Below are 13,556 nucleotides of genomic sequence, written 5' to 3' on the forward strand. Positions count from 1 at the left end.
TTTCATCATCTTATCCTCAAAGCACTTGAACTGTAATTATGGAAAGAACACGTATACCCCACTGAAGCCTTCCTTTTTATGGAGAACATTATTTTGAAACCAATTACCAAAAGAGAACAATACAAACTACTTCTGTTTTTTTTCTTTTCTTCCTACGATCCAACAGAGAATTTCCCAAGAGAAAATGTTTTCCCAATTCCACATTTTGCCTCCGAATTTCCCTTGTACTTCCTAACTAGCTTCTGTTGCTTTGTACCCTCCCTACCAAAGCCATGGGCTCGGGTGACTAAGGTGCAAGTCCGATTGCTACTCTTTAACTCTAAGATGATGACTGGGTTAACGCGACCTGCTTCCTTTCCCCTTTGTTGTGTTTACACCACCCACAGCGTCTGTAGTAATGTGTTTTCAATTGTCGAGCCTCCCAGATTTCTCAGATGCCTCTTCAAGACCCCATGTTAATGTCTCACTCACTGTATGACCAGGTTTTATGTGCCCTTATCAATTAATGCCTGTCAATACAATAAGAGGGAAAATTATCTTTCTTCTGACATTTAGAAGACATTCGTTTTGTTCAAATGTGAATTTTGACCCTCCAAAATAAACTTTCTTTTCATTAAACACCTACTCTTTGCCAGTAATATTAGAACGCCACTCGCATTTTTTGTAATCTGTAGAATTCCTGTAACTATCATGGGGCTCCTTTTATGAATGCAGCACAAACAAACTTGTTTGCCATCCAGTCTCAGGCAGTTAATAAGCCTGATTGCAAACCCACAGAATGCCCAAGCTAGCATTTATTCTATTGTTAAACTCCTGTTTACCCCTTGGTATGTTCGTCAAGATGGAGACCTTCTCTTCTCTGGGAAGATTTGATGACAGCCATATTCGTTTGTTGTAAAATGCTATAAAACTATACCAATAAAAGATAAATGGCTCCAACAGCATATACACCAACCGGTAATACGTTGAATGGACTCCAACAATCTCAACTTTAGGCTGCGTAGAGTCAAACACAGAACTTAAAATACTCATGGACATACATAATATGTACTGCAACAGCTTTAGTTATCAGCAGAGTAATCACGTATGATGACTGGTGAATTGCACATGTCAGCATTTTCACTTTCAAGGATCTTCAAAACAACAAAGGCAATTTTAGAGAAAACAGCAGCACACTTACGGCATGGTGAAAACCCTGAAGATTAGGGATGAGTACAGGATAGCGAACTCCTGGATGCTGAAGAATGCCTCTCATCACTTCAGTGTGATCAGCCATCTTAAATGCATAAAAATACATGTAAGTATGGAACTGAGCAAGGTATCAAATATATTACTAGCCTTCTATGTAACTTACAGTTACATATATAACATATTCTGCAGGTTAATGTCCGACATGAGAGGTGTTCAGATGTAGTTAAGGAAAAGTAGTTCTTGCTATCATACATGCACTATAACAAGGCATGACCCTACTGATTCACATATCAGTTGACCCAAGTGACTACAGAGGACAAGGATTCCTGCCATTTTCTTATAACCAATATTTGTTTTCTTGCAGTCATTTGGTAGCATCAGACACTCATGACAGAATGTGTTTGTTGTCACACAAAACTTTATGCCTAACTGTCTTTTCAGTGCATGAAATTTTACAATGTTTAAGAAAATATGAATTTTATGACACCATTAAAATCATTTAATAAATATGGAATTAATAGCTCATGTTATCAGGTTAACTTGGATAGTCCAGTTAGTAGCTATTGGCATGCTTTATATAATATCATTATAAGACTGCTATATGTTCTTATGTATAAAGAGCTAAATAAACAAGTAAATAGTTCTTGGTACAAAAATTAAACCACATTATCAAAAGCATATTTTATGATTCTACTAAAAATCAAATTTGGATTAAGATAGCAAATCTACAAAGTCCATGGATTAATCCAATAATCTAATGCTAAGATCTCATAGAAAAGCTAACAAGTACTATAATGAGGATTACACGGTCAGACATGTGGGTGCTTCTGTGACGCTGGACAGAGATGAACCCCATCATTTCCCCCTGAGATGGATAGCAGGCTATGTGTCCCGTTAGGCTTTGAAATACACATCTGTAATGCGCATAATAGACTGTCCATATTAAGAACTAAGTGAATAGTATACAAATCCAAAATATATTAAAACTATGGTATAAACATGTGTATAAACATAAGCAGTGGAACAGATACTAGATGTTAGCAGAGAACAATCCCAAACTACTACCCCCAAATGAGAGTGGAAGGGAGAAGGAATTATTTATCCTCAATTCATCTTATTTGTAAGATGATCACATACTGCTTTTATTAGTAAAAGCAAACAATGAAAATATAACTTTTGTTTACACACCCATACACACATGCACACAACTCAAAGCCCACTCCTAGTTACACACTTTCTCCAACAAGGCCACACCTACTCCAACAAGGCTGCATATCGCCTTCTAGCACTGAGAAAATATTTTTTAAAAAAAACTATTGCCATGCAAAAAAGGCAACTAATGAGCAAACACTGAAGAAATACATTTTATGAAGTAATCTCCAACATTCATATCAGCTTTTTAAAATACTACCATACTTAATTTATGGATGCTTGTCAGAGTTTTAAAGTTTACATTTCTGTAACTTAATTGTTTCATCATAAAAATTGACATTTGTTGCCCTGCCTAAATAGAATCTGATATCATAATTGCTTTTGTGGAAGAGAGTCCTCTGGTTTTACACACCTAGGAAGGAAGCTCCTTGCCAGCAGGTTTTGTTTATTCTTAGTATGGTCATAGTATCTCTAGTTGTATCTAGTTCTGTAAGTCTTTTACCATGTTAACTTAATCTTTTCCCCTGCTCACCAGCATCTGGAAGTATTTGCTTTGGTCCAGCATCAATGCAGAACAGTATTCAGATATTACTGGACTAAAAGTAAATAATGCTTGAAGCTGTTGTTTAGAATCTCCTCTGGCCAGGTCTGCCAGTGTGACTTTCTGCATGCAGGGGGGTGAGCGGGAAAGACAGGCAGACAGGAGAGCCTGCGAGCGCTTCAACACATGCCATCGATTAGTGCAAACGCGTAAGTGATGTGGTTTCAGACCTTATAACTCAAAACTCAATATGAGCAGTAATTCCTCTTAAAGGTAACATTTGGAAACTCGGTAATGAGAAAAAAAAATGAGACTTGAGTGCTTCCTGTCAATCCTGAGTGAGAGTGCTGAGGGCAGCTATGAACAGCAGTATAGCCCGGGTCCTATAACCACGTCCCATTCATAGACGCCTAGCACAGACCTCATCTATCTTAGCCTCAGTAGCACAGAGGAAACCTTGGTCGGCTTGAAGAAGTAAGACACTCTTAATAAATCACAGCCTTACAATAATAAACACAGGAAATCTCTGGAAAATTGAACATCCTTTTTTTTTTTTCCTACCCAATACCCTGCTTGGCTGCCGACGCTAAAACGGTCTGACACCATACTCACAAAACTTAAGTCCTGAAGCCTTAAAACTAATTTGGTCTGGTGTATAATTTCCTGTCCTTCCTTGTTCAACTTTACCTTTGTATGCGAAGGACCTTTATAGTGCCCTCTGTTGGGCGGAATGTCCGTGTGTCTCAAAAGCTTTCACCACAATTACCTGTCCTCTAACCTTGTGAAGAGAAAAGATGCTAATCACAATTCACTGATGTGTACAAATGTTCATTTTTTATATCACAAGATAAACACCAGCTACAGGAATGCATTCGTGAGTTAAAAACTGTAACACTCACATCTTGGAGGGGGAGAAATGAAAGTCGTCGTCTTTTTTTTTTTTTTTTTTTTTTTTTTTTTTTAGTAACATTTCCCAGTCCAGGAAGATAAACATAGCAGTTATACATTAGTTTATTAGGGTCAATGCCTTTATAACCACCTGTCTGTTCTTCCGATATTAAAAATATCATGTTCCCAACATCATTCTGAAGTAGGGGCAAAAAGTCTCAAAGCTCCCAGTATAATTTCTTTCTGTGCCTGTGCAATTGTGTTCCCTCTGTGTATTAGCGTATTAAGCTTTTGTATATTGATAATAGTGTTGCCAGTGTTGTTGTTTCTGTTGCATGGAAGCACGGGAAATTTTTAACATAGTAGAGCAAATTGCTTTCAGCATGTTCCATTAATAGAGTTTTGTGTTCTTAACACTAAACCTACAGCCCTGTGGAGAGTTTCAGCCGAGAGGGTTAAGTCTGGGTTACTGGGTTTAATAACTCACTGCCAAGCAGACTTTATCAAGAGGAACGGGCTATGACCAAAGCAAGGTCTCGTTGCCATAGAAAGCATTGCTATAGCTTGTAAACCCGAGGGTTGGCTATAATGGGGGTGCTGGGGATGTTTGCTTTAGTAGACAGTGAAGGCAGAATTTCCAAGGGTGCCAGTTTGCCCAATGCCAACCCACTTTGCAAATGCTAGCTGTGTGGTTCTCCCAGATTATAACTCGTTTACAGATACTCACCTGACTTTAAAATCCCTTTGTGTGTTGTTTTCCACTTTCCAAGCAACTGTACCCCCCTCAACCACCTTAACATTATAATTACAGAGTTGCGCCTATGCTGGTACTCAGTTTTAAGTCTAACAAAAGGGCTCTATATGGTTTTAAATACAGGGGGAAAAAAATAAAAGCATTAAGTGGGAGAGTGAATAAGTGGAAAGTTTCCAACACATAGAGAAATGAAAATGCCTTGCCAAATCATACCAGAAATGAATAAAAATCAGGTCTCAGATTTTCTACCTCTTCATCAGGAAGAACAAGTTAAATAACAGACATACTGGTATTCCCAAAACACAGGGAGCCTGGAGGAGATGGAGAAGGTGTGTGTGTGTGTGTGTGTGTGTGTGTGTGTGTGTGTGTGTGTGTGTGTGTGTACTAGGCCATATCTTTCTTTCTATATACCGTAAGCAGATAAAATATAAATTGAATCAATCTAAGATAGATAGTATTAATTCTGGAGCACAATTAGCATGAACTTACTTCAACGTATTTGTATTTCAAAGAATATGTAACTATAGTCCTTTTCAATGTTAGATTTGAACTAACAGCATTTGGTGTCCAGCACGGCTAGGTGTTGTGTTGAAAATGGCTGCAGCCGGCAACCCTGGTGGTCTCCGCCAGTGGCCTGCTACGCCAGCCTCGAGATGTGCTTCTTGTTCAGCGACAGGTACAAGTCCCAGACACAGTAGTCGCTGTAGGGGCGGCTGGCGGAGGCCAAGCAGACACTGGGTTTGCTTGTCCTAGATGAACAGGTCCAGGAGATGACGTTAAACCTGAGCAACTTTGACTTCCGGATGGCATGGTGCGACAGCTTATGTTTGTCTTGGTGCTTTGGAAACAATACAGACCTGATTGTTCTGAGAAATGCTTTCAACCTGCTTATGCCAAAGCTTGCTAGATTCATCTGCAGGCTTGTGGACTTTGCTAAGGAACCCGCTGACCTGCCCACCTCAGGATTCACACAGGTTCAACCTGCTCAATTGACCACGGTTGGGAAACGCTGCTGCCATGGATCTCCAGAACTTAAAGCATGTCCATGGCACACTTCCGGTGAGTGAAGGGCACCACCGGCATGCAGGCCAGCTTCCTGCAGTTCTTTGCGGGGGGCGGGGGGGAGATCACCAGAAGGTGGAGTAGCTGGGTAAGATAGATGGATGAAAGTGCTTTCATGGGCGATGCAGGCAGAGGCAAGCAGAGCTTCATGAGTTCGAGGCCAGCCTGATCTACAAAGCAAGTCCAAAACAGCCAGAGCTACAGAGAGAGAAACCTTGTCTCGAAAACCCAAAATAAATAATAAAAAATACAAATAAAAGAGCTTTTATCATCACAGGCCAGACCTACATACGAAAAGTGGACAATTGGAGTGCTGTCCGTGCTGGCCAGCCTAAGGGCATCAGGACATGAGATTTGCACTACCATTCGCCTCCCGGGGAACCTGAGAGAGATGGAAGAGCCCTTTGAGGAACAGCAGATTGGCTCCAGTGTGATGCCAAACAAACGGAATCCCCAGGCACTCTGAACATTGCTGCAGCCTGTTTGATCCAGCTGCCAGGGATAAGTGGTAATGACATGTGTTTGGGGACATGCATGTAGGCACATTTGCCCACACAAAATATGTGACACGGGGTACACCTTCAGTATAAGAAAATACACGGGATTCATTAAAGCAATCTACAGGGTCTATGGCTTATGTGTTAAATACTGGACACAGAAGGAAAGGGCAAAAAGCATCTATTGCTTTCAGTTTTCTTGAAGGGTTAACATTGCACCTATGTAAGTAAATGTGCTCCTATAATAACTCCAGGAGACAGGTGCTAAGTTCACTAGAATTCTCATGGCACAATTTCTGCCACGTAATTTCAAAAACCATATAATGTCATTTGCATTATATCAATTAGCATCTTCACACCCACCTAAAGGACACAAATTGACTATGCAGATGTATTTGACACATAAGAAAACGAAAAAGCTCATAGAGATTGAGAAGCAACACAATGTGGTCATTTAGACCCTGGTTTTAAGGAAAACATTACCGTTTGATCTCTTCATGTCAATCTTTCTTTGAGAAAGTTATGATTAATGTTTATACCTGGAATGTCAAGTTAGAGGAGGAAATGAAATAAGACTCTCCCAGTGGGTATTCTTCATGATTACAGTATTTGGTTCCTAAAGCTGTTTGAGATCATTAAATAAATCTACCTCTATTGCAAATATATATGAGGGACCTTCAGGTACAGACTATGGTAATGATGGTGAGTCACAGGTTACAGTGTGGCTTTGACTTCCGTGTCATCATCCGGCAGCACCACGCTAAGCACAAAAGTGTGTGGCCCGCACAGTTGTCCTCTGTGGAGACTGTGGGTTATGTGTTTCTTCTCTGTAGTCTGCCAGGTTGTGCTTTTGGGTAACGCCAGGGGCTCCTGGGTAACACCAGGGGCTCCTGGGTAACACTAAGGTCTCCTGGGTAGCAGAGCGGACAGTGTAACATCAGGAAGTAGGAAGTAGTGCCTTAATTTGGCCAACATTCCCTTCATGGAAATGCCAAGGGCCATATGTGGTACACCATAAGAGTAGACACTCTTTCACTGAAATCGTGCTGAGACCTTTCCGCTGCCTGGACACATGACTATGACTCGTAAACCAGCAATTTGGAGATTTGGAGCACCCTGCCCCTTTCTTCCTTTCTCCTCCCCCTCCGTCTCCCACTCCCTCCTTTCCCTTCTCCCTCCCTCCCTCCCTCCCTCCCTCCTTCCCTCTTTCTTTCCCTCTCTCTCTCATCTCCATAAAATTAGTACCTCCCTACCATATCACCAGCTACACTCCTTATAAAGAACAGAGCCATAAAGACTAAGGCAGACTAGATACAAAAGATGTGGTCTCTTACATTTCACAAATGTAAATTTAAACCTGGTATATCAGCTTAGTAAATGCATTTCCATTTCAATAAAGAACGCACTGTCCTCCATAGTAAAATAAGCACACGGGAAAGGTTACAGAGGTCCCCTGGCTAACGTGTACCTTGGCCTTGTGTTTAAGTGTTAGAGTGATTTGTGAAAAACAATAATACTACATACAGTCTTTTATGTACATTTTTTCCTACTCTTGTAAAGAAAAACTCAGTTTTATACCTTCGGGAAGACTTCTTATCCATTTATTCCAATAGGTAAAAGCTTCATCAGGGACAAATAATATTTATAACTGACCCATTGCATATGATATATGTAAATATAGTCTTACATACTTTATTCTTATTTTCAAACAAAGTAGCATTTGTTTTAATCATTCATATGAATACAACACTGACAAATAAAAAGAACAAGTTAATATCTGATACAAAAAAAATTCAGTTCACTTTAAAAATTATGATAGTTACAATAATTTTTAAATAGCTTACTATTAACAGGCATATTCCAAAGGTACAGGAAATCTGTTTTTAATGTGTTTTCTTTCTCATGCTATTGTGTATTCCACCTAAGTGAAAGGCTACCTGGACTAATTTCAAACATTCTTATATTACATGTCACTCTAAGGAAATCTTTTTTCCAGATAAGTTATAAAGAACATGTGTTTCTTAATGGCAGGCATTTTATCATCTGTGATCATTTAAATTATAGGTGTAGGATCCTGTTTTATACGGCACCCTGCTACCGCGGAACTTTTCTTTAAGCTGTTTGACTTAGACAGCTTCTGCCAAACAAAACAGTAGGAGGGAAACTGTAAAAAAAAAAAAAAAAAAAAAACTTTAAAATGCTAAAAAAAGAAATAAGTGAACAAGCAGCAATGTAAACACAAACTGGAGGACTATTCCCATGACCTACATCGGATGCAGCATCAGCTCCAGGGAAACACAGAACTCACAGAACACCAAGAGGACCCTGTTCACTGTCTCTAGAGACAGAAATCACTTCAGACAACATATACGCAGACGCTAGACCAAATTCATTGTATGCAAATCTTTGCCAGTATTTCTTTAAAATTTCTACTACATCATGTTCTTCTAAAATGAGAATGAAGGAGTTTAAAAGAGAAAGCTTTCAAATATAAGTTCAGTGAAACCTAAAGCAGCCACACAATATGGAACAAAGTACAAAAATAGAACGTCCGTCCGTAAGGCTGTCCCTAGAGAAACCCTCGATGCGTTTGTAACGCGAAGCAAGGCTACTGCGACTTTGAAAGATAAAGTTTGTAATATTTGTCTTTGATTCAGGCACACTGCTCTTTTGTGGCTATGTGATTTATTTAAATCATTTTTCTTTGGATGCATGTAACCAGATGAGGCTTAAAATGAGCACATATTAATAGAGGCAAAATGGAAAACATGGAACACTTGTCAGGAGGCGGGCCCTGTGATCATGCACACACAGGGGCCATTGATGTGCCTGACCCTTTGTGGCTACCCACAACCATCCTCTACTGCAGGCATCTGTGCTAGAAGTTTTAAGGTTCAGAGAGGTTAAAGCACTTCCTCAACTGCAGGGCACACTGTGGATAAGGGCACAGTTCTAAAGCCACCTCTCCACAACACAGGTGTTCCCGGGAGCTATGTAAGACAATTCAGTCATTTATTTAACCTTGCTCCGAGCTTAGAACGGGCTCATTAATTTTTAGTAGGCTAATCCCAATTCAACTTGGGAACCAAACACAGAATAAATTCCACCATTTTATGTGTCTCTCACCTGTACTAATTTAAGCAAGGCCAGGAGGCACACTTCAGTTCCTCCTTACAGGGAAACTTCATTTCTTCTTCTTTTGTCATATTTTCTTGTCGTTAGCCACAAGAGATTAAGTATGGCCTTTAAGAAATTGTTCTAGCCTCATTCTTTCCAATGTCTCTGTGATCATCATAAGTGCGTCTGAAGGATAGTCTATCAATCAATTTCTATTATCATATAAATACTGGTAGCATGGAGCCAGAGGCATCATCGTATTAGGAGAAAAATAGTTTGAATGCAACTTTTTAAATCACTGGGAAAGTATCGAATCTTGAAGAAATAAAGACTTAGTACCTGAAGTCATATTTTGGTTATAATTTACTAAAAATGTTACCAGGACCTATCCATTCTTCTAGTTCTACATCTATAATTAGGCCAGTGCGTCCTATCTCTTCCTGGCCATAATCAAACATGTAAAAAGCACAGCACGAGCCACAATGGAGCGACTTCAATTCTAAAAGATAATAAAAATTTCTTGCAGTTGCTGAAAATCAATGGCAGCTGGTGAAATATGGTTGTTTCACGAAATAATCGAGGAAATGTATTTATATCAAGTAATGTATTTCCCGAAGGAAGATATCTGTCTATTTAATTACATAATAACAGATACATAGATGAAAATCAGGCCTACTTACCTACACAAGATAATTGAAGACAATGTTACGGTTCAAGCTGACTGACTCATTACTCATTTTGCAGTACTTTACTGTATACCTACATACTATGGCCCAAGCACTAATGATGAACAAAAGATGCACAGACATTATCTTCGTGACACAGTACAAATAGTAATAATCAGAGATTTATAAATACATAAAGAGTTTATGGTTATGAGCAACAACTGTGAGAGGAAGAAAAATCTCTACCTGACAAGAAATGAGAGTAACTCAGTAAAGAGTTATTGCTAACTGCATGAGGTTTTCTTTTATATTGAATGCACTGCCAACTGGAAGGATTCAGCGTTTTCACCATTTCTCATCATCCTGTTAGAATGCAGAGTACAGAACTTGAGAGGTAAGTAAGCAAAACTATGAGTAAAGTGCCTGTTCGATAGTCCCCATGTCTAAAAGCCAGGGAAATAGGAACAGGAATCCACGGTAGCAGGAGCTTCAGCAATGTGAACTGCATTGACGGAGCGCAGGGTGGAACGGAGAACTGGGGTCACATAGACAGAGACTTGAACGTGATTTTTCCAAGCTTTTCTCGGTGAGAAGGGAATTTTGTAAAGAGTTAGAATGTGTTTGTTAGAGGTGACATTCCTGGAAGCTTATTTTAGTCACTATAAGTAGGATATATAAATAAGGAAGAAACAACGTTTACATATTCCATGTAGTGGACTGTAATATCTTGTGTGTTAGTGGGTTGCGGATGTACCTGTGGAATTGAAAAGGAAAAGCAAGTATAGACTATAGTAGAGATTAGTTCCTTGTATATGTTTGCTGCGGGGGTGGGGCGGGGAGTGGGAGTGAGTGGGTGCATGCGCAGGCATGGGTTTGCTAGAGTGTGCAGGAGCTAGTTCTTTCCTTTCACTGCGTGGGTTCTGGGGATTTGAACTCAGGCTGCCAGGCTTGCTGCAAAGTACTCTGACCCACCAATCATCTTGCCAGTCCCGGAAACACTTTATGAGATTTTTTTTTTGTTTATTTGTCATTTGGGGGAGTGGTGTTTCTGTTTTGTTTTGGTTGGTTGTTTTTGTTTTGTTTTGTTACTGTAGACTGAATGTTTAAGCCACTTTGCTCTACTTTTCCCTGGATTCATACTAACAGGATAGTATCTGAAGAGAGCACTCTGAACAGTATCTACATGGTCATGACAGAGCCCCAGCTATGGGTAAAACACCTGTAAGAGGCACAGGAAGTAGGTTTCTTCCTTACTCTTCTGCCTGCCATATGAGGGTGCACTGTAAAGGTGGGGATGTGGACACTAGCAGGCAAGACGTCACAGAACTCAGGTCTGTCAGCATCCTGACTCTAGAACTAGCGAACAGATCTCTGGCATCTGAACCAGCTCGGCGTCCTCACTACTGCAGCCATAACTAACCAAGATAGTAACTGATCGGGTGTAAAGAGCAACCCCTGGGAGAATCAAGCACAAGAGTCTCAGAGGGACAGAGGTACAAAGCGGTGTGTGATAGGGGTGAGCCGGGATTTGAACCTGATGAGGCTGAGATGTCAATTTCACAGCCAAGTGGAGTTTGTCAGAAAACTAAGCCTTTTCTTCCTCAGTGGAGTGACTGTTGGTATGAGAGGCACAGTGAAAGGGGAGAGGTTAGGCAGGGAAGAGCACCAACAGCCAGAATAATATGAACGCAGCCAAGTGAAGAGAGCAGAGAATACTGGAGCTGTGGGAATGGAATCAGAAGCAAGCAATGAGATGAAGTTCAGAGGAGAGAGGGCTGGGGCTCGGAAGGACGAGGCCAGACTTGTCACTAATTGCAAACTATGCCTCAAAGACTCTAATCAAGTTTCAGGATTGACGGGTTTTGTTAATTTTCTGAAATTCTGGATAAAGCTATAGCATCCTTTCATTTTTAATGAGAATACTGTAAATGACTTATCTCACTCACACATTGCATGTTCAGAAATATGAGTGGTTAAAAGAATAAAATGAGAGCTGGGCAGTGGTGGCGCACGCCTTTAATCCCAGCACTCGGGAGGCAGAGGCAGGTGGAGCACTGTGAGTTTGAGGCCAGCCTGGCCTACAAAGCAAGTCCAGGGCACCCAAGGCTACACAGAGAGACCTTGTCTCAAAAAGCCAATAAATAAATAAATAAATAAATAAATAAATAAATAAATGATAAAAAAAATGAAGAATTAACTTTACATCACTCATCTGTTAGTGTGAAATTCACCTGAAGATGCTCAGGATAGCCAAAATGTCAGTCATAAATGGTAAATTTAAGGGAGGCACAAAGTTGCTAGAGAGTCTTACTTATATTTGTTATTTTGGAACATATGTTTACATAATATTAACATATGGTGTTACCTCTTAAAATAGCTAAATATTATATTAATCCTTAGAGAACTTTAAGATTCAACTCACATATCAAAGGTTTTCCAAATCCTGTCAGAATGCAAACTAATATAATAGTTTATAATATATGGAAATTATTATATCAGTTATATCTGGTTATGAATACACACACACACACACACACACACAAACACATATATATATCACAGTGTTCACTAAACTTAAACATGCTAAATTATATCATTACAAATTTGAATACCTGTGGTACCCATCTGGAAGACACAAAGCTGGTTACTTCTATTACAGATAAGCCAGTTTGGGAAAGTTGATTGATGAATTCAATTTTTATATCTGTAGGGACTATAATCTAAAAAAAAATCATAAAACATATTGTATAAGTGAATTATATAAAATCTACTGAAGCACAAAACAGCACTTCCTAATTGAAACAAATACAATATGATTTTAAAAATTCAAACAGTAATATTGCTTAAAATATAAAACCTACATACCATCAAATTTCTGAGAAATTCACTATGTAAACCTGATATAAGCCTACCTTTTCATTCTGCAATCCATCCCGAGGTCCAACTTCTACTATTTTCACATATTCAGGGAGTCCAGATAAGTGGGATACTTCCTGAAATGCAAGCAGGCACACAAGAAGGGAAGATATTAAGTGGATTGACAGGTTTGTGGCGGTTTGGAGGAGAATGTCCCTCATAGGCTTGGCTAGTGAAACACTTGGTCCCCAGGTGGCGGTGCTGTTTCTGGAGGTGTATGAGCTGTAGCCTTGAGGGAGGAAGTAGGTTACTAAAGGTGGATTTGGGCACTCATGGTCTTCAGCTTACTCTCTTTGACTCAGGCCCTGCCCCACTTCCTACTGCTTGCTATTGTGTGTCACGACAGGTCACCAACCTAAAAAAATCTGTAGTATGCCTTGGTTACAGTATTTTATTACAGCAATAGTGAAACATCTAATGTAGCATTTGGTTCCAGAGAGTAGGCTGTTGTAATAAGGAACCTGACCATAGGCGTTGCTGTTGTTGCAGTTGTTGTTATCTGAGGAATGTAGAAGACTGGGACTTAGACCTAGAAAAGTGGTTGCATGTTGAATAGAGAGCTTCAATCACTATTCTCGCAGACGCCTGAAAGACAGTGCTGAGGACGAAGCGAATTGTAGAGGCCTGGCTCAAGAGGTTTCAGAGGGAAGCAAAGACTTTTCGGAGCAACTGGGCTGGAGGCCATTTGTGTGGTGTTCTGGCAAAGAGTCTGGCTGCCTTTTGCCCGTGGCCTAAGAACTTAACTGAGGCTAAATTAAAAAGTAATAGGCTAA

The 13,556-nt window shown here is 39.9% G+C and overlaps 1 protein-coding gene across 5 annotated transcripts in view; it reads right to left on the reverse strand.

Moving 5' to 3' along the window:
- HMGCLL1 (3-hydroxy-3-methylglutaryl-CoA lyase like 1) overlaps positions 1–13,556 on the reverse strand; it is a 123,357-nt gene that overhangs the window by 56,015 nt on the left and 53,786 nt on the right. For all 5 annotated transcript variants that reach the window (XM_084754974.1, XM_084754978.1, XM_084754977.1 and 2 more), the window contains exons 2-4: positions 12,780–12,860; positions 12,480–12,587; positions 1,181–1,276 (exon numbers count right to left, since the gene is read on the reverse strand). In XM_084754974.1, coding sequence (XP_084611100.1) covers positions 1,181–1,276; positions 12,480–12,587; positions 12,780–12,860 — 285 coding nt within the window. The remainder of the gene's footprint in view (positions 1–1,180; positions 1,277–12,479; positions 12,588–12,779; positions 12,861–13,556) is intronic.

This window comes from Acomys minous (genome assembly GCF_964271855.1).
Source record: "Acomys minous genome assembly, chromosome: 13".
NCBI lineage: Eukaryota > Metazoa > Chordata > Mammalia > Rodentia > Muridae > Acomys > Acomys minous.